The sequence below is a fragment of the Crocodylus siamensis genome, chromosome 10, assembly GCF_052110815.1.
Source record: "Crocodylus siamensis isolate JL-2025a chromosome 10, ASM5211081v1, whole genome shotgun sequence".
In the NCBI taxonomy this organism is placed as follows: domain Eukaryota; kingdom Metazoa; phylum Chordata; order Crocodylia; family Crocodylidae; genus Crocodylus; species Crocodylus siamensis.
Window position 1 is genome coordinate 6,736,153 of NC_143404.1, and position 21,599 is coordinate 6,757,751.

Below are 21,599 nucleotides of genomic sequence, written 5' to 3' on the forward strand. Positions count from 1 at the left end.
AGCTACAGTCTTTAGCAAGGGAGCCAGAGTGGAGAACTCTCCAAGAAGGCTTTGGTAGAAAGAAGCCAAGCTGGTTCATTGCCCTCAGAGATCTCTGAACTGATGGGTATTCCACACCCAGCATACAGACTGAGTACTCTGTTACGGCATCCTGAAGCTGAGCTCGCAGAGAGGGCATGCAGCTCCACTCTTACGAAGGCCTTTATTTTGTATGCCTTGGAAAACCAGACTCCAGAACATGGGGCAGCAACATATGTTCTCAAATTCGGCTTGTACATTTAATCCTCTGAGCACAGCAATGGAAAAAAAAAAATCATCTTGCATTTATTATAGAATGGATCCGTTCTTCCCTCCTGCCTTGGCCATCACCGTAACATCGAAAAACTGCTATAACAGGATCAATCTGCCCTTGTTTGTAGGTTGGCTGGCCCTTGATATAACTTGATGTAGTTTCTCACAGTGAATGGGAACATTTTCCTAGGAAAGCTGAATTCAGAGTGGGTGATGGGAACCTGGGGTTCCCCTCCTTGCTCAGCCATGGACTTCCTGATGTTGGGCAGACCATTTTATATTTTCTCTCTCCCAAAGGGGCGGTGCCACTATTCACATGCTTGGCACAGTAAGGGTGGGAATGTGATTGGAAGGGTCTGTGCTAGAAGCTAGGTTAGAGTGACTGACAGAAGTTGTTCGATATGTAGAAGCAACCAATGCAAAAAATAGTTAGATCTCTCTTGCCCTAGATCTTGTGATATGGGCTTTTTTCTCTTGGTATCATTTCCAAGTGTACTGATCTACCTAAGGCTGGATTTTTGATTTAAGTGATAAGAACAAGATAATGGCTTGAAATGCTTGGGTAGAGTAGTTAAAATAGTTAGGCTTGGTTTATGAGTTGTATAGCACCATCCATCATCCATATGTTGTGTTTATGTCTCAGGCCTATTAGTTCTAGTAGTCTTCCCTGCAGGAAACCAAAAAGCAGGCTCTTCCTTTATCTGATAGCTGTTCAAGCATATCACTAGGCCTATCTCCAACGCTGCAGGGAGCAGCAATTTGCTTTCTGCCTAAACACTCCCTTGTATGTCCATGTCTGACCAAAGTGTCTGGACTTGCTTGCAAGATGCTCAAGGTGCTGGCTTTGACTGTTCCTGCTTACATTGGCCTGCTTGCAGGTTTGGGTCATGGTCTGCAGCCCTCACTCTATGTTTTCCTTCAATGACTGTTTGTTCTCATGGAGGCCTTAGTGAAACAGAGTGAGGGCTTTGCAATATGGCCTGTGGTGAGCACCAGAGTTCACACGTAGCATGGACTGGGTCAAACAGAAGGTTGCAGAGTGCATGTACTAGCACACACTGCAGTATGTTCATGCCTCATTCACCTGATTCATGTATGAAGGACACCACGTGCGCCACGTCCTTGTTTAGTCTTCATGTATCTGCAGGGGACTGAACAAGTAACTACATTTAAATCCATTAGCTGTGATGAAAAATGTGATTCCAGTCCATAATGCAACATGATAGTAATCTTCAGGAAAGACGTATTCAACTCTGACAACAACTCATTGTTTTTTCTCCTCCTTTCCCCACCACCCAAGGTGGATGCAAGTTGCTTCTTCCTCCAGCTAAGATGACAAACAGTTAAATAGTGTCACAAAACTGCCAGGGCTATTTTTGTCCACCCAAAACTGTTCCATACACGTTGGGGAAAGAAGGACAGCATGACATAGGCAAGCATAGCAACAGGATGGCTATTAAGGTCACCATTCTTATTGTTCTGCGTCAATGCAAGGTGCCTGGCAGATCCTAGCATCCCGTGGGGAGTCGTGGGTTACAGAAAACGAGCCTGTATTTAGTGGTGAGGGTACCTTCCTGGAAAGGTGAGACCTGGATTCCTGCTAATTCCTGCTTTCAAGTTGTCCTTGTAGCTCTTGGCTTATACTAACACTTCAGAATCTGGCCAGCAAGGTTAGAAAAGAACCAGTGGAGATGGTCGTGGCAGTCAAAGCAAGCTTATAGGCGGGTGGAAACCTTGCAGCAGGATGAGGAGAATAAAGATGTTCAGGGCACAGCACCTGTGTGGTCAAGACTTTGTGGGGGCAGCACCAAAGGTTAGTGACTTTCTAGATGGGGCTTTTGTCTGCAAATCCAGAAGAGGAGCTTGGTAGAGGCACTTCAGCTTCTTCATCCTTTCTTGAAACCAGAAACTGCATCGAGGCTCTAGATAATAGTTCATTTTTGAAGTTAACTGGACTGTTCTGGGCCTCTGAACAGATTATGTCTGGGGAAATAGCCTCTCACTCCTATGTTTTCCTGATATAGCATCCAGGGGAGGAGAGAGGTCTAGATCTGATCCTGCAGGGTGGTTAGTGCTCCTGTGTATGCCTGTGATCTACCATAGTTGGAGGTGTTTTGGCAGAGACCTATGCCAGGCAGCCCCAGAGTCCTGAGTGCAGTTCTCCTTATCAGACTTCCTGCATGACCTGGAGAAGGTAGGGCAGGTTGCCTGACTTCAGATTAACATAGCTAAGTAACCATCTCTGTATGAGAGCTGGAGAAAATCACTTCGTTTCTCTGTGCCTCAAATCCCCATCTGTAAAATGGGGATAAAAGTTCTCCCTTTTTCTCAGGGCTGTGGAGAAACACTTTAAAGGTTTCTGAGGCTCTGCAATAGCACATTAGCAAGGACATAGAAGTACCGAAGAGAAGCTCTCTGCCTGTTGCTGGAAAATGATGGGCCTCTGGCTGCTGTGATTAAAAGTGCCATTATTTGAAAATGACACCTTTGAAAGGTTTCTCCGGATCAAGCAGTTCTAGAAACACCTCTAATAGGACTGGTTGGGTTAAAAAGCAATCTATCACTCAAAGCCCAACCCAGGGTGGCATGATTATCCCTGGGACTAAAAGCAGAAAGATGATTCTGCTGCAATTGCTAAAATATTCCATGCTAATTTAGCTGATGTCTTTTCAAGAGGTGGCAATCGCCCTCCAGAGCAGAGTCAGCCTGTCAAGGACAGCAAAATCTGCCAAATGATGTAGCGGATGGAGCCTGTCACTTTCAAGTGAGGCTAAAATATGTTCAGACAAGGGAAGAGCGCTTATATTTTGATGGGTACGTTTAATAGCCTAGCAAGACATCAACCACACTTCCGCGGCTAGAAAATGTTGTTTCTGTGGAGATAACAGAATAACGAGGACACGGTTCACCAAGGGTGAAGCCAACATCTGCTTGCAGTCAAGTTTCAAAGAAAAGCAATCCAGACTTTTGTCAGCAGTTAGCCTGATTATGAGGGGTGGTGACCAAACATGCAGCACAGTACAAATCATGGTGACACGAAAATGGGTTACTTTCAAGATGATTAGCTATTTCCATGCCGTTGCTTTGCCCTACTGGAAGAGAGCTAAAATTTTCACCAGGCAAGGGTGGTGTTTTGGGGCTTGAATAAGACAGAATAAAAACTTATTGTTCTAGAAAAAGGAAAGGCACAGGGTGCTTCAGGCTGCGCCATGGAAGTAGTAATTTTAATGATGCATCTCTGTCCAATTAAACAAATACCTGTTAGGCTGTTTGAGAAGCTGTTGCTTTCAGTTTTCCTTGCAACAATCCAAATGATGCACCAGCATCTGTAGCCAAGAGCAGGCATGGGATTGATGTTGCCAGCATCATATCCAGCTGTCTGTGAGCTCCCCCACTCCAGCCCAAATAAGCAGGTGCCCATTTACAACTGGGCTGACTGAGGACAGTTTTAGGGCACAAGTCTGGAGGGAGGGTCAGACTCAAGCATCTAGGTCCACTGTATGCAATGCACTGCATGGTGCAGTGGGTACAACTGCTAGCAATTATTGCTAAAAATGTATTGCTCTGGTCTTTTGCACTGCACATTTAAATCTCATAGGATGCTGAGCTGTTGGTGGTGTCAGTATAGAGGGGAAGTGGCTTGTGTCACCTCTACATGGGGGCTGTCAGAGAGATCCTGCCTTGCCTTGTTTTCCTCGGAGGTTTACTGAATCATCCTTGTGTAAGAACTGGCCATCCACTCCTACCCTCCCACTGGCTTTCAAGGGGGCCGCTACAGCCCCTGGTATAGTAACTCTACTGCAGTGAGGAGAGGACCATCTTCATACTGCCTGACTGGGCCGGATGGCAACACTAAATGATATTCTAAGTCTGACAAACCCAGTGGCCATTTGAGTATCCAGATCAGTACAGACTGTTGCAGGAAGTAGAAACTGCCTGGGAGACTTTACTTGTGTCCCTTTCTTATTCTTCCACTCCAGAGCAAGCCAGCAAGGCATCTGTGTGCCTTTTGGGTATGGAAATGGGACATGTGGGGAATTTCACTGTCATTTCCCACCTCTGATGATAAGGTTTAAGAGGAAATCCTGCCCTCAGGGCCACATGCACAACTGCCCATATGTGTGGGAGCTGCCTCGGCTGTGATTATCACCAACTCTCTTGAAATGGCAGAATCAACCTCAGAATTTAAGCCGGCACAAATGATTGCATATGTCTGCGTGGCCTTTAGTGCAAATTCTTACACTTCAGTGAAAACCAAGACAGATTTTGGAGATTATTGTCAGCATAGAGTTAAAATGACAAGCCCTCCCAACGAAGGAGTGGAGTGGAGAAGAGTCGGTTCTGTAGCAGAAATCAGATTGATTGGCACTGCTGCATGATGAGTGCCCCAATTACGACGTCGGCTTGCCCATTTGTGGGGTTTGCCACATAGTGGAACTGCTCTGGTCCGGTCGCCTGTCTCCAGCAGCGGTCAGCGCCAGAGGGCCGATGGGAAGGTGAGAATTCTTCTGCCCTGAGGAATCAAAACTCGTAGCAGAGGTGATCTCTTTTATTAGAGCAAATAGATATTTGCAAAAAAAAAAAAAAAAAAAAGTCTTTATTTGCAAACTTCTAGTTTGTCTAATAACAGACGTCAGCTCTGCTGTGACTTTTGATTGCTTTTGCCTCTGGACCAATACGGCTACAACAGGGATATCTGTCCTGAGGGAAATTCCTCCCAGATGCCAGCCAGAGATCAGCCCGTGGTTTGGTAGCGATAAGGATTGCTAACCCTTGTAATTTTTTATTGTGGTATAATTGGAGAGGTTATTCTTATTCCTGCCCATGCCTGACCTTTTATCCCTGGGGAATTTAGTGGGCTCTTTGCCTTGCTGATGCCCTGTGATGGTAGACCTCTCTTTATTTTAAACTGGAGAGCTTTTTAAGTTGTTTCCTCTTTATTGCGTGGGACAGGGTAACTTGGAGGGGCCTGCTGACGTCGGGGTCGGGGGGGTTCAATGGAGTTCAGCTTCTGGTCAGAACGGGGAGCTTCTACTGTTACCAATGGGCAGAAAAGCAATTTGCCACATTCTTGCTAAATATATATTTTTTAAATTAAATTCATCCTATTTATGGAAATAGTATTTTGTGGGGAAGGGGAGGGGACTGTGAAGATTGAGAGAGATCTGCTAAAACACAGAAACTGCACTGAACTGTGGCAAAAGCTGTTGCTTGGGGCCATCTCTTCCAGAGGTGACATAATCTGAGATGCCCTCAATCAGCTTCTCGATTGATGTGACAGGAAGTCTTGAGCTTTGGCATCTGTCCTCTCTGGCGATTTACATGATCTCTCTCAATGTGCCCAGGCTCTACGTAGGGTGTTCTGTTAGCCAGAAGGTACAATTTAGGGCTTGCAATGCCTGGAAGATTTTGTGCTGTGATTTGTGACGCTTGCCTGGTGATGAAGGAGATAAGGCTACAGTATGCAAAAGGCTCTTCCTTGCCTTTAGTCCAGATCCTGGAAGGGCTTCAACTAAAATCTCAAGGGTGAAAGCAGCTTGGTAGCTTGACCTGGGGCCTCTGGGCTGTTTGAGATTCAAGTTCTGCAGCCTGAGGCTGTCTGCAATAGATGTCAATTTGCGTGTTCCAGTAAACCCGCATTAATGTTTGCTATGGCTGCAAATGCACCAGCATCTCACTAGGATTTAAAGGTCATGCTTTGTTTTTAAAAAAGAAAAGAGAGGGCCTAGACTCAAGGTCAGATTTGTAGCTTACCAAGAGTCCACGAGCTGCCCCTCGGCCGTATCACAGTCTGCAGAGACCACAGCTGGCTGTGCTGTGTCATGGTCCAACAGCCGAGCTGGCTCAACATCTCATGGGGTTGAGTCGGCTCATTCCTCTCCCAGTTCAGTGGAGAGAAAGGAAGGATTTCCTACAGCTGATGGATAGGCAGTGCCATTCTTCCCCACCCCAATCCATACAGGGCTGCAGAACGGGGCCAGAGCAAGCTGACTTCAGGACACTGTTGAAAAGGGACTGAGCTACAAATCGTCATCCCTGTGACTTGTATTCTTGAAGTCTGCACTAGCACCTGTGAGAGTTGGAGCAGGAGCCGTTGGTATTCGTGACTCAGAGACCGCTACGGGATGGGAGCCGTCACTGGAGTCTGACCCTTGCTGGCATGTCTGTACTTGATTGCTGGGCAGGGCTTAGAGGTTGGTGTAGAGCTGGGATTGTTGGAAGTCCTGCTCCTGACTGCCGGCTTGGCTAGTAAGGGACTTTATGTTAACATAATGCAAAACGTAGGCAGAAATCCCCTTTTCCACTTCTGCAAGGGAAGCTGAGAAGTGACTCCAATGAGTGACAGCCCGGCAATGACACATGCAACAGGCCTTGCCCAAAGCCTGTTGAAATCTGTGGCAAGAGTCCCACTGACCTTGCGGCCAGCGTGTTTCAGAACTGCCAGCCCTGTTGGCAGTAGCTGTGATCCAGCACTTTGCAGCGGCCTCGTGCTGCACTCCAGTTGTCCCCAAAGAGCAAGGCTGAACCCAACAAACTCATTCCACATATGGCCTGAGGTTGAGCCCAACCTGGGGTGAAAGGTCAGAGCATGAACCCTTGGGGTCCCTCCCCACTGTTTTACAGTCTAGATTTCATCCTTGTCATTATCATCTTTTATTGCATACCGTGAGTGATTGAAAGCATCTAAGGAGGAAATTAAGGGCCATATACTGCCCAGGCCCTCTGCTCACATGGCCCTTGGAGATCTGTTGTCTCCTGGATGTACCCTGATGGTTTAGTGAAGTTATGTGGGGGCACTGAAGGAAGTTAGAGGGAAGGACTTTCAAAGGAGGGAGGGAAATCTAAAATGCCACTGAAGAGCCTCCTTCTCTTTTTCTCTTCCCTTTTGCAACCCCCTCTCTCTGAGCTTCTGTGTTGGCTCCCGGAGTTGAATCAAGACCCTTATTTTGTGCTGCCAGACCACTCTGCCCGCATCTGCCCCCCTGCTCCTGTTGTCTCTTAATTGCCATTGATGAAGCCTTGTCCCATTCTTTGTTCTCCACTGCGTGCAGCACAGTATCCTTCCTCTTAGCTTTCCAGCCTCTCTTCGGTAGAAGATCTAGTGACCTCTGGCTCTGGGCCTGAGCTGGTTCAAACGGCAGAAGCTCCAGGACCTAGAGGGGCAGTTCAGGCCTGTCTTTTTTGGAAGTGCTCTGCTGTGAAGTCATCCAATTCTGGCCTGTTTGGAGGTTCCCACTTCTGGTGTAGTAGGAGTCTGAACAAACTTATGTTTACATGAAGGGGCTGCTGGGCCCCTTGGCACAGTGCCTTTGTCCCCCATTTCTTTGTGAAGCACTGAGTTCACTGATGATGCTGTGTGCATTTGGGGGGTGGGAATCACAAATGTCCATGCATCTAACTCCCTCTGTCCTTCTTCGTATGACCCAGTTTCTTAGATAGTGCCTCTTTCTTGCATGGAGATAATGCACACCTCTGTACACAACCCTGATCGCGGTCTCCAGATGCTACTGGAATATATGTTATTTAACAGCTGGCATCTCCTATCCTACAGAGCCCAAACAAAAATGCCACCAGATACTTATTTCCAGTGAGGCTGTGTCTTCCTGCTGAAAAATATTTGGGAAACATTTATCTTGAGGGCTGTGAAAAAAAATTAGTTTTGTAAATACCAAAGCTGTAAATTACCCTGAGTTTAATGAGACCGAGCTACAAAGGTGTTAACAAGGCTTTATTGCATGGTACTAGCAATAGTGCATTGCACAGGCCTTGGTAGAGGATGGATATTGAGATGCAGCCCAGTGGAGCTCCCTTCCCTGGTGGGACAAAGTTAATTAAGAGAGGCCAGTTTGGCCTGGCATTTGTGTAAGGTGAGCTCACTTTCTGATCCACTCTTTGCAGCTGGGTGCTAGTGGTTCTGTGATGTCTTTACCTTGGATGGGGCAGCTTCTTGCCATTGGCAGATCCTGGACTTCAGCGCTGCTGGGAGAGAGGAAGGGATGAGGTGTGGAGGAGAGATAGTTCTTTGTCTTGTGCTTTCCCCTCCCTACCTGTGCAAGGAGCAGGCTGCCCCATGGTATGGGTTGGAAGGCAGGTGCTCAGACCATCAACACTTACTTCAAAAATTGTAGCTAAAACCAGCAGATGGAATTTTTCAAAGGCTTCTGATGGGAACTGGACACCTAACTCACTTGAATTACAATAGGGTTTTGGTGCCTAACTCCCTTACGCTCCTTTGAAAATCCCAGACACCCAAATTCTTCAGAGCACAGCTCACAGAGGCTATCAACCTCCTCCACCCAGGGTTGTATGCTAATGGGAACTGGACACCTAACTCACTTGAATTACAATAGGGTTTTGGTGCCTAACTCCCTTACGCTCCTTTGAAAATCCCAGACACCCAAATTCTTCAGAGCACAGCTCACAGAGGCTATCAACCTCCTCCACCCAGGGTTGTATGCTAGCTGGCAAAAGCCAACCAGGTGCTGATTTAAGGCTCCTTTAACTTTGTCATGCTAAGGAGGGGATTTGCAAGTGGAAAAGGGCCTGTGGCTTTTGTTAGAAGGCTTCAGGGAATTGCTGGCTCTCCTTGGTTTCGCTAAATAAGATGCAGCCTGACCAGCAAGTCATGCTGCATATGAAAAGGCCAAGAGAGGGGATTCTTGCCCTTGTCAGAGTGAGTGATGGAGATGCTCTGTACTGAGAGCCATAATATTCATGTCGCCCGAGTGCCAGGCCTGTGCGGAAATGCTGGAGATGGATGGCCTGAAGGCGTGTTTCTGACACTTTACTATGATGAAGGGAGAGGAGAGGGTGGAAGCACCCAGGGTAGAATAATTCTCCACAGAGGAGCATTGAAGGCTCTCCTTCAAGCACAGCATGGCCTACCTTCAGCAAGGCACAGGCATCTGGCTTCCATAAAGTCAGTGAGGAGCAGTTCTGCCTCCTGCACGCATAGTCCTTCCTGGCTTGGGATCACAGAGGAGGAATTGGGCTCGTCTGTGTTCAGATTGTTTTGTCTCGTTATGCAAATGAGCAGTTGCATGTTTTCGAGCCACCATTTCTCAACTTCCTCCTTGGCAAAGATCCAGCATGCTCGTGTCCACTGCGCCAGCGCCCACAACAGGCCCAGCCCTGGTCCCATAGCAGTCACTAGCAAAAATCCCACTGCATTCAGCGGGCCTGATTCTCATCTTGCTTACAACGGCTGTATGCTGGTGTGACTCTCTCAGCATGCGCTTATTCTTTGTGCCCAGCTCTGGTGTTGGTATGGATGTGGAAGAAGTTACCCTGTAGCTGCCCTGTTCAATTCTCCCACTGACTTCAGTAGCATGGGTAGTGTGAAATGACTACAATACTAGTCAGTAGAGATTAAGTAGGTGCTGGGTGGAGCTGGGCAGCTCCTGTGGGGTTTGTTGTTGGCTTCCTGGGTTAGATCTGGCATAACTGGTCACTTAGGGGCCTATTTTGAAAAGGATTTTTAAGGGACCCCAATGCTTTTTCACTGTAACTTAGTAATAGTTTATATAATTCAATGGAATATGTTGCTCCTTTTGTGTGGAGGGTCAGCCTGAGGCCTGGGCAGCACTGAGGGTACCTGTGGACAGCAAATGAAGGCAGGATTGTAGCAAAAGGATACCGTCCAGAGCCAGTTTTAATCTAGCTGGCCCCAGTAATGCCAGTGATGGAGGCTTGTCAGTACAGACATCATTGCATGCCAGCAACCCAACTATGAATTATGGTTTGGATGGTAGGTAGTAAACCTGGTGCCAGCGTGTCTCTCTTGTCAGCATTACCTGTGCTGGGGATTTATTTTTCAAGCTTTATTTATCCCTCAAGCAGCGTACAGAAAGCCTGCACCATGAAGCTGCAAAGAGCATGTTGGGAAGGTGGTGCAGTGAGGTAGGCCACAAAAAGGCACGTGTATGTGGAAGGCAGAGCAGAGATGTCCTTGTGGACTAACTAAATCAGAGTCGCACAGGCTTTCATGAGCCCAAACTTGCTTCACGGGATGCTGAGGAAGGACATGCCCAGAGCAGTCCTTTTGTATGGGCATGCTGTAGAGATAGGAGATATAGCAAAAACAAAAAGAAGTCAGTCCTGCAGCTGCTGCTACAACAGGTTATTGTTTCCACACCAAATATATTTGGAAAAGGTTCTAGAGAAGGAATATTACAATTTAAGGGCACTGCCCTCAGGGCTGCTTCTGGCTAATGTGCTCCTCCAGAGTCTGCTCTCCTGGGTGAGGCTCTGCAAGTACCTTGTGCTCTACTTCCATTGCCTCATTGCTCTCCTCCCCACATCCTGGCACCCCTTCCCTTGTGCATGCCCCCCTGTGCTGAACAGGACAAAGCTGGACATGTAAAGTAAGGGTACACCATTTGGGGCTGAGGCACTCTGCCTAGCACAATGCAGCTCTGCCTGGGACTGAGGTGCTACAGTGATGCATATAATACATAAGTTGCCTCCATGCTATGGAAATACTCACCTGCTTATTTAGAGTGGTGCTGAAGACATTCTCTTTGCTCCTCTAGCATAAATTGACCTTACAGGCTGTTGAGCTTTGCACCCCCAATCTCGATTTGAGCTCACTGCAAATATAATACAGCGAGGAGGGCGTTATTACAGGAGAAGAGTATTATTTCAGTGATACTGCTGGGCTGAAGAAGACTCTGGGAACTGAAAATAACAGGCCTGGTCTTCTCTACCAGAAAAGAGAATAGCAGTGGATGTTGTGTAGAGGTTTGTGGAATAAAAATATAGGGCTTTGGATGGGTGGGGAGGTTACAATCGCCCTTTAGAGGATTAAAGCATCTTGGATTGTGTCCCTAGGCAGTCTTTGGCAGGAGAATGTCCCCCCTCAGGAAACATTTGCACGTGTGAATATTATTGAAGGTAATAGTGCTCCGGGGTGGACCAGGTCCCTGACAGCACAATGATGGATCCAGGATTTCTATTGTTTTTGACTGAATCTGGCAGGGAGTAAATGAGTGCTGTAGCTAAGCAACAAGATGGATGGAGCAGGCTGGCTGGATTTGGTAGGATGCTGATATCTAGCTGGAATCGAGGTACGGCTCACTAGCAGGTTTTCCTTACAGGTCTTATGTTCTGTGTGAGCTACAGAAATAGGTGCGATCTCTGCAAGCCAAGAAGATGGCAGCAGAGGTTGGAACGAGGATGCTTTGTCCCATCCAAGACCATTCCTCCAGAGCTAGCCCCAGCCCTTGTGCCTTTGCTTGGAATATTTTCTGAGTTCAGTGTTTGTGCAGCAGTACTGGTTTGGATGGTGGGAAGACACAAGGGGGGTGGGAGAGGGCAAAGTCTGGTACTAAAACCAAGGCAAACGAGTAGAATTTTCCACGGGGCTTTACTTTATGTCAGTAAATAGCCCTGCTGAAGTCAAGGGGGCATCTTATGGGTGCAAAGATGAGCACTTGCATACAAACTGGAAGGTCAGGGCCCAGATGAGATATGCAGCATGAGTGCAGGCTTGTGCAGGGAGGGAGAGGTGCTTTAGGGAGAGCTTAATGCAATGGTGTCAGAGCTTGCAGGCTGGGATTTTACAGGGCATCTGAGCGAGCTAGCTGCTCCTTTCCCATATGAATTCACAGTCCCAGGGAGAGCTACACTCCCTGAGATGCTCTGCGATAAGACCAGCCCTGGTCAATAGGTGTCTTGTGCCCCATCTAATAATGCTACCACACCTCTCCCCATCCCATTCTGGCCAAACAGGGCCCTTTAGTGTCAGTTCTGGTGGGAAACCTCTCCCAAGTTGCTGTTAGAAAGGTCTTTAGCCTGCTAGGGTGTGTGTGGCCTGCTTCCTTTCCTGAGCCCTGTGGGTGCAGGGTCAAGCACCTTGCACCAGGGGAGAGGAACAGTTTGGACTCTGATTAGAAATGAACCTGGCCTCTTGCCCCAGATTCTGAGGCCACAGCACTGAGGGGGGCCAGGTCAGGTCCACATCTGTGTTCAGGTGCGAGCCTTACAACCTAGAGGCCATCACAAGGTTTCTGGGATAAGCATTGCCTTTGATTCTGCTGCCCTTTGCACTGGTGTAGGAACACTGGTATGCCAGGCTGGCCAAGCTGTCTCAGAATGGATCCCAACAGACCAGCAAAGCCCTGCTTCATGGTAGTGTAATAATAACCCCAACCCCATCCCTGCACGCAAGGGAGAAGCTGCGTCGGGAAAGATGCCATACTGCATCTATAACCGTGGCAGCTATAACCATGTCTAGACTAGGGGTGGCACAGCTGTGTTCACCAGGCATCACATTTTCACCCCCTTCCCCATCCATCACACCTGGCATCACATTTTTTTTTACCCCCTTTCCCATCCATGTAGCTGTGGCCACAGGAGTTTGTAGCATGCACGTGGTTTATTTAGCCAGCTGTGGGCAGAAGTGGGTTTGGTTCCTCCGTGGCTTAAAGCTATGACTTGGTAGCAGGCTGGGTCTGGCCTGTTCCTTTTGGCAGCATCACAACTGCAGCAGTCAGAAGATGAGGAGGGTGGGGTGGGTCCATGGGAAGAGGTAGCAGTAGCCAGGGCTGCTCCTGTTCTGCGAAGCAGGTGTAGCATGGGGCTGTTTACAGCAAGAAGCAGCAGGGAACCACCAGACACATTCACAACCATCCCCAGGTTTTCTCTCCTGCCCTCTAGTTCAAAGGATTCATCTTGTTCCCTGGAATAAAGAACTTTGCAACTAGTGCTGATACCACATCAAAGGCCTGGGGAGTTTGCATTGTCTGAAGAGTGTTGGGCTTTAGACAAATTAAGCAGACATGCCAAGTTTAATATTTACCTTGGCCCAGCTATGCCCGCCTACTGAGTCCTCCCAAGGGTTAGGTAGGAAGGTGATAGGGATTTGAGGGTTTAGGGCTGGAGTCGGTGCTAACTGAATTCAATGGAAAAGCCTCCCATAAACCTCAATGGGCTTTGGGTTAGTGCTAAGAATGTGCTGGGAAAAGAGGCTGGGTTTTTGGTTGTAGCCGTGTTGGTCTAAGGACATAGGCAGGCAGGGTTCTTTGGGTGAATCTGATACCTTTTATTAGAGCAACTGAGTAGTTGGGGAAAAGTTCTCAGCAAGCTTTCAGGCGCAGTCGCCCTTCATCAGGCATAGGGAGTCTCAGAAAAAGAGGGAGATTTTAGAGACAGGCCCTTGTATAAACACAGTCATAATACACCATAGGGGGGAAAGCCTGCAATTTAATTAACGTGTTTGCTGCAAAATCTAGTACCAGAAACCTAAACTCTCAGGACACCATCAGACTGGACACAGGAAATGTAGCGTGCTGAAGTTTGGTTACTATCCTTTATTACGCGTGGAGAAAGCTGACTTCTCATCAGCTGAAGTTTTACTTTCAGTCGGTAGACTCTAAAGGGCATTTTTTTTTTCATCCCGAACAAATAGGAAAAGCAAAAAGACAGGCAGTACTTCTATTTCCCTTGCACCAATTTATATTAAAACTTGGTTTAAGAAACGGGACCTTGCCTGCCATCTGTAAACGGCATTGGTACGCCTCCAAAAGCACTCAAAGTAAAAAAGCAGCAGCTGCCCCAATAGAAATCACAACACTGTGAAACCCTTCTCACGTCAGAAAGTGCATACGTTTTACATTAAAAAAATATTTACAAGCTGTGTGCGCAGCAGCCCCTGGGGTCAGGCGCTCTGCGCTTGCACTTGTACCATGGCAGTGAGGCCAGCAGAGAACCAGAAGTGTGGTTAGGAGCAGATTTCAGCTTGGAGCAACCGCTGTTGGGATCCCAGTCACATGGCTGCCTGGTGTGATGCCCTTGAACCTGCACCTAGCTTTATGCTGGTGTAAAGAACATCAGAATCAGGGCCCCATTAAAAAAGAAAAACATGGCTTTTTGCAGATCCATCAATAAAGTGACAAATGAAATTAGGTACAAGCAAACATACAAACCAGAAGGACTGAGGCCCACCTGTGCCCACCTGCCCTTGCTCATGCTTATTGCACCATAGTGATCACAAGGAACTGGATCCCAATGGACAGCTCCTCTGCAGAGCTGTGGGAGTAGACATCCTCTCCACCCCCCGGCCCCTGGAGTCCTGCCCGTACACCCCATGAAGAAGTTCCTTTCCAGTCTCAAATCCAGCAATGGGGTGACCTGTGCAGAAAATTGAAAAGAAATCTCCATGTCCCAAGCCTGCTGGCTCAGAGCTGCTCATCTCTTGTGACCCCTGTTCCGCCGCCTGGTTTTGTTAGACATGCCCCTTCTCCCGGAGCAGTAGTACTTGGTGACCGTCTGCTTGCAGTCCAGGCAGTTCACCACACAGCACCATCGAAACTTGCAGTGACAGTTGGTGACCACCTCGATCTTCCTCTCCTCTATCCTGAGGCCACACTCGGTGCAGAGCCGCCTGCAGCTCCTCCGCTCCCACTGAGACAAGTTCTTGCCGCCTTGCAGGCATTCCCGCCCCTCTGTGCCATGCAGACCCAGGCTGGCATTGCGCATGCAGTAGTTGGGAGAATCTTCCAGGAAGACCAGCTCTGTGGTCAGCACGTTGCTGAAGGTCTCCACTGTGGTCCTGCGGCTGTCAGCGCTGTTCCCGGCTCTCATCCTCCTCTTGTCCATCTCCAGCTTCTGGGCCTGGTCATATTTGATCTTCAGATAATTCCCGATTTCTCGAAACTCAGCAAGCTGGAGCCAACAGGTCTGGATGCTGCAGCTGCCTGATACCCCGTGGCACTTGCAAGTCCTCTTCATCATTTCTTTCACGGCCTTGGTTGAAAGAGAAGAGCAGAAAATTAGGAGCAGCAGAAACCTTTTGTGCAGAGAGGGTCTGTTTCTGCTCATGGGATAAGGATCTTCTGTCTCATGGTCCCCAGTCACTACCATCTGGCAGCCAGTGTGAAATGACCTAGTGATCTCCGTCCAGTTCCTAATGGACATGGGTTCCCATCACTAACTGATGCTGGAACTGGCAGATGCATCGGGGGTTTGCTGGGCAGGAACTGCCTTCTCCAGCCCTAAGTCAGGACAGAGGGGCAGTGTGAGCCTGGGCTATCTCAGTTCTGTGCATAAATTTACTTTCCAGGAGTACATCAAATCATCATCTTGCATGGGCAGTGAACAAGTCACTCCATTTATAAAATAATCTTTAAAAAGGCCCTGTAATGTCACTAAGTAGTTAGGTGTTGCCCAGAGTCCAGGTCTTTAGTCAGTCTTATTTGCTTCCCTATAGTCGTGGTTCTCAAACTTTGGGGGCTGAGTTCACCCTTTTTAAGGTTGCTGGACCACTGTGACCCTGCTAATTCCACGTTACTTTTCTGTCACTACGCCTGCACTGTGACATGAAAAGCACCACTTCATCATGTTTATTGGGTGCCATTCACTGCCGTTGTTCTGCTCATTTTACAGAGGGGGACACTGAAGCAGAGACTGAGATTACAACCCAAACAGACTCACTGCCAGAACTGAGATTACAGCTCAAGTAGGAGTAGTTATTCCCTCACCTGAAAATGCACATTGCTAGAGACTAAAGTAGCAGGGAAGATATGCTGGAAACTGTGCGAATGCAAAGCTTCTCAAGTCTCATGGTTGTGGAGAGGGAGTGCAAGTTACTGCACTGGCTAGGTGCTTTCTGTGAGGACCAGCAATTCTTATTGCAATCTCTGCCTTGATGGAGGGCCTGATTCTGAAATACATTCATACAAACCTCCCTTGTTAAGCAGTGCAGACCGAGACCCTAAAAGCTCTGTAGACGAGCATATTTTCAAATACAGACTTGCTCGCTTTTACTTACAAGTCTCCCTGCTTCGTTGTTATGCAGATTCATCAGCGCTCTGGCATCTTGTCCCGTTTCCAAACCATCCACAAACAGTTTGGAAATTCTCTCTCCAAATTCCACATTATCGCTGCAGCCTCCCCAGACCCATCCTCGTCCACCTGGGAAAAGACGCACAGTTCACAAGTAGTTGCTTTGAAGCCACTCAAGGGGATAGCGGACTACCAGACAAATTGGAAGCCCGGAGTGATAAAAACATGCTATAATAAGGGACCTGGATGAGAAAAATTAGGGGAGACTGATCATTTTTAATGCTGAGTCTGATGATGGATGTTAAAAGCAGAAACAGCCAAATCCAGCCATTAGTGACAGTTACAACTGGGAAATTAATCTAGTGCATTTGAAAACCAGATCCACCACACGGAGGCTGGGAAAATCTTAGCTGCTTCTCCCACTAGACCAGTATAATCTCAGCTCACCTACACGCCCATTCCTGGAGTCATCACAGCCACAGTTATCAAAGTCACCCATGCTGCAGTTCCTGGTGAGAGTGTACATTACTCCAGCTGAGCTGATGGCATGGACGAAAGAGGTCTCTCTTGTTGCTGCAAAGGTAAGAATAAAGAACTTGTCACCCTCCAGAGCACGAAGCCTCTGTCCCAATTCCATCCATGTTGGAAATGTAAGCTGTTGCCAGCAGGGGTAGAGAGAGGGCAAAAATCTGTGCATAAAAGTGATCAGGACCAAGGTGGGGCACAGTGCAGGAGTGAAAACTTTTCTAACCCACTGCAAAGTGCCTGCAAATTTTCTGTTCTGTCGTTTTTTTGACTCAGTAGCTGACAGGACATTGCCACAGTGCCTATGTGCATGGGATAGCGTTACAGGATAACAATGGGATTTGATTTAATAGACTCAATCCTGTTTATTGCTCAGGCCGGTTACACCACAGCTTTCTGTCTGTGGCAAGTTCATGCATTAGCCATGGCTACAGAGGGAAAATGGCACTGGTTTAACTTCATTAAGCTCTTTATTTATTAGATTTATGTACTCCCTTCCCCCCAGATAGGATCAAGGAAGCTTACAGTAAAAGACAAATTAACTTAGAATAAAACTGGAAGAGAAGACTAGTATAGCAAAGCAATCTTCCCCACTCACTCCCTGCTTCTCAGCAAGAGGATTTTAAACCCTACACATGGGGACCCACATTTTTTGAGCTTTCATTTCAATTTAACCCTCTTCCCAATCTGTATAAACTGCACGGTAATAACAGAGTGCCACCAGTGGGGCTTACATTGGTTGAAATCTGGTTTAAATTCTGATTTGAGCAAAACTGGTTGAACTTTCCTTATGTAGACAAAAGCTGAAGGGCCAAGCTATGTCCGCAGTCACTCCCCCTTCCCTCCAGAATTTGGTATCATTCAATATACACCTATATGCTCTATCACACAGTATACGTATATCAAGAGGCTGCTCATGTTTGTGGAGGAGAAAGGGCTGTATTTGGTGCATCTATAAGCGCATGCTTACCGCTCCTGAGTCTGTTGTGAGTTGAGAGCTGAAGGGCGCTTTCTGGACAGTTCCAGCGCTCCCAGTTAAACTGGTGCTTGCACTCTTCAATCCCCCTGTGCGCCCCCACCGAGACACTGGTAGAATATGTCAGATAGGCCTTGCAGAGAAAAATAACAGTCTGAAACTCAAGTGCCTTTTAAAATCAAAACACTGGCAAGCAAAAGTAAATGAGTTTCCCCTCCTCTCCCCTATTTCCCCTGCTTCACCCAAGGGACCTGATGCCCATAGGCAGACCAGTAAACGTGGCTCCTAAGTAAGGTGATCTTTGTCTGCAAATAGGATGCAAGCAATACGTTTAAACTGATGGATAAATTTACCTTGGGTCCCGTCATGAGAAAGTTGTTCACAGACCTGGAACAAGAATAAAAAAAGAGGATAAACCATATTGTCTCACACAGGCTAAAGGGTAGCACGGAGGCCCTGTGCAAGCTGAGCTGCAGTCCTACCAGGCTGATGTGTTGAAGATGGCACAGCATAGCCCAACGGTGGTGAAGATGAAGGTGTTCCTCTTCATGGCAGGCACAGAGGCTGAAGCCCTAGTCCACTGGCTGATCTAAAGAGCGAAGCAGCTTTCCTTGTCCCCACATCAAAGGAGAAAAGTTGCAAGCCCCCAAATCTCTGATATATATAGGAGGTGACGTTCTGAATAGTCAAATCCCCCTATTCATTTGCCACCCAATGACCCTGTGTGGCAAAGAGGCTTCTGATCCAATAGGGGACAAGGCAGCAAAGCAAAGGAAACGCCTAATGCTGCACTTCAAAAGCCAGGGAGCAGTTGTCACCAGGAGCCTCTGTGATGATCCTGGGGAGAATAAACTTCCCTAACAATGGGCAGCTTTGAATTGTGTTAAACACCAGCAATCCCCTCCTTCTCCTCAGTTCCCGGCACACTTGCCATCTCCCTTCTGATACCTTGCTATGACACCGGCACTCTTTCCCCTCTTCTGTCTCAAACAACATATCCCTGCCTTTTTCTCCCTGCTATTTTGCTCTTTCTGGGCAGGATATCTCCCCAAGAGTTCAACAGCCATTTTGGAAAGAGCTGCTGGGGACAGACTTCCCAGGGCTTCTTAGTTTTCAGGGATTCATTTAGAGTGAAGGGATGATCCATCTCACGATGGATGATTTTGTGTTCCCATAAGGGTGGCAGCAGGCTTCAATAAGGGCATTTCACATCTCCCAGCGTGCTTGCTGCTGTCTCAGAGCTTGGCACAGGAAAGCCTGTGGTTTGCTCTGTCCTAACCACCATCTGAGATGCACTTTTTTAATACTGAGGAGGACAGGGAGTACCTTGGGGTAAGATCTGGTACTACAAAGGCTGGCTGGCTCCAGAGGTGTAAAGACCACAGGTACGACCAGCAGGACCCCAAAAGTCTTCTGCTTGTCAGGCTGGAGTAACCTCACTGGCATCAAGGGTAAAACTGGGGAAGAATGAGGTCCAAGCCTAGCTTCCTAAATGTGCTTATGGTCAATAGGGCGAAGGGCTTTAAAAATAACTGTGCCATGGATGGAGTAAGGTGTAAAAGTGACAGCAGGGCTGTGTGTGTTCACAGAGCATGTTGTGGCCCTTAGATTAAATGTATCCAAGATTTGCAGTGGGTCAGATTGAGCTGCCAGTTTCCTTTTTCTTTTCTTGTAAAGCCTGGGGAAATGCTGACTTGATGACACAAATCCCATATCTTTGGGCTGGTATGGATTGCACCTGCCCCTCTCTCTCTCATAGATGTGCGTGTGTGTAGGTCAGCTATTGCCTTTCTTCAAGAGCTAAGAGCAGGGCATTCCTACCTCCTGGCTCCTAGTTTTTCTAGTAAGCATTAGACATTATTTCTCTAGATCGTGTGAAAGGGAAATTTGGAGCCAGTCGAGCAAAGTTGCAAACAGCCACTTGCAATCAGAGGATTAAAATTGTAGGTTGGCGAGAAGGGGATGAATGCAAAATCCTTCTTAATGAGCACAGATCTTTCCCAAAGCTAGTGTATTCCTGCAGCGATGAGAAAGCTTGGCCTGAGTCACCACTGTAACCATTAACATCCTGCAAAGGCATCTCCTCGGCGGGTAAGAGCTGCCAGAGGACCTGTGTTAAGAACAGAGTGTTTCTAATGTGTTTAGAGAAGCTCAATTATTTTAAGCTGGGGTAAAATAGCTTGGCTTATGCTCTGCATTGTAGATGCCCATGATCAGTATTGCTTTCAGTGCAGTTTTCTGTGCAGGCGTGTTAGTGTGCATTATCTGAGAGAGCTTCTACAACCACAAGCTTTCTAGTGTCTCAGTCGCTTCAATTCATGCTTGATCCTCCTAACCACATGACAGAAAAATAGATATTGGGGTATGGAGCTCTTCTGTGGGATGTCATTGCTACTTGCAGGGTCAAGTATTTCCTGGCCCTGGGTGTTAATAACCCTTTCCTCCCCATTTCCCCCTCCTACCCCTGTTAAAACCATAAGATTCTTAAGCGGCGCCTCTCACCTCATTTGATCTTAGCATAAAGCCGAGCTGATGCTGACAAACAAAGCAAGGTGTTGTCCTTGCAGTTTACCACTTCCTATGAATTATTCAGTATTTATAGCAGCCTGGTATGTGCTCACAGGCAACCTCAGGACTGACCTGAGACTAGAAAGACATAAATAGGCAGAAGTGGAATAGTCACATTTTTGTCTCTCTGCCTATCCCTTTTCCTTTGCAAAAGGCAACAGAGCCCAATCCATTTGCTCAGTAGCTGATCAAAGAGAGGCTTTTTGTGATGCTTAGGGTAAATAATGCTTGGCACTGACAAGAGTTCTTCAGCCAGCAATTGCCAAGCAGATAGAGAGAGCTCTCTCCATTTTGCAAGTGAAGGAGTTGAGGAGGGGGGTAGGGGGGGAGTGCCTGAGGCCGCACAGTGCATTGGTGGTGGAGCTGGACCAGACACAGGTATTTTGAACCCATTTCATGCTCCAATCATTGAGTCTAACCATCGCCCCATGCACTGGTGACATGAACTAACCCAGGGCTCCTACACTGTGGTCTGCCAAAGCATCTGCATGCCAGCTCGCCCTTCCCCGCTTTCTGTGAAAACACAGAGGTTGAAGGTGCACCATGGACTGCTAGGCATTTCAGGGGCTCACAGTGATGTATTAAGTCTGGGAAGCACTATACTAAGCCTTCCATGACCATGTCTAGTCGGACATCGTTAAGTTCTTGCAGGATCTTTCTTATGGATTTGGATCTCCCCACTTGGGCGTCACTCAGAAATGTGCTTTGAGTTCTGGCTTTGGACATAACCAAAATCCCATAGCAAAACCTATTACATCCACTGTGTTTCATAAGATCATGGAAATAGAGCTCAGAGGACCCTGGGCAGGTCACCTCGTCCAGCCACCTGCTCAGAGGCATGTCCAAACCTGTTTTCACTTGAAAAAGCTGGGATGGCTTGTGCTAGCGAACAGCAGGGGAAAAAAAATCAGATTAGATGCAGCAAAACGTTTAGTATCTCATGTTGTTTGGATGTTTATGGGCTGATAATGGGCATAAGATCGCAGTTCTATTTCAGGCAGTGGGCCTCTTAGAAAAGGCCTCTTTGATGAAACCACGCCTGTTTCAAATGGGTTTCAGATGCCATCAGAAACAAGAGATCCAGAGAACACTTCTGTCTGATATTAGGTCTGAGTTTCAGGGCAGTTCCGTTAACTTTTATTAATCAAATATTAATTGTTTCTGATTTTTGCTTTCTTGATCCACTCAACTGGGGCTTTTCTCTAGGTGATGCAATAGTAACTAAATACATTACTCCCGTGAAGCCTTATTCACTACAATGTGCGAAGTCACCCTTGCAGGAAGGTAGGTCTGGGACCTTTCTGATTCTGTTGCAGTTTTATGTCTGTTCTGCCCCTAATATAAAGGCTGAATTCAAAGTCCTCTGTAAACCCTGTGCAAATATGAAAGGATTCAGCATGCAACGTTTTTTTTTTCCCCCTGTTGATATGTTCCTACCAAGAAAACACTGGTCTTT

At 47.4% G+C, this 21,599-nt stretch overlaps 1 protein-coding gene across 1 annotated transcript; it reads right to left on the minus strand.

Moving 5' to 3' along the window:
- Positions 1-14,478: 14,478 nt before the first annotated feature.
- On the minus strand, positions 14,479-18,125 carry WNT8A (Wnt family member 8A). Its single transcript, XM_090064878.1, has 6 exons — positions 18,058-18,125; positions 17,929-17,962; positions 17,570-17,708; positions 16,522-16,647; positions 16,061-16,203; positions 14,479-15,036 (listed from the first exon to the last, which is right to left on the minus strand). Exons 1-6 carry the CDS (start codon positions 18,123-18,125, stop codon positions 14,479-14,481), a joined length of 1,068 nt encoding a protein of 355 aa, XP_089921004.1.
- Positions 18,126-21,599: the final 3,474 nt, after the last annotated feature.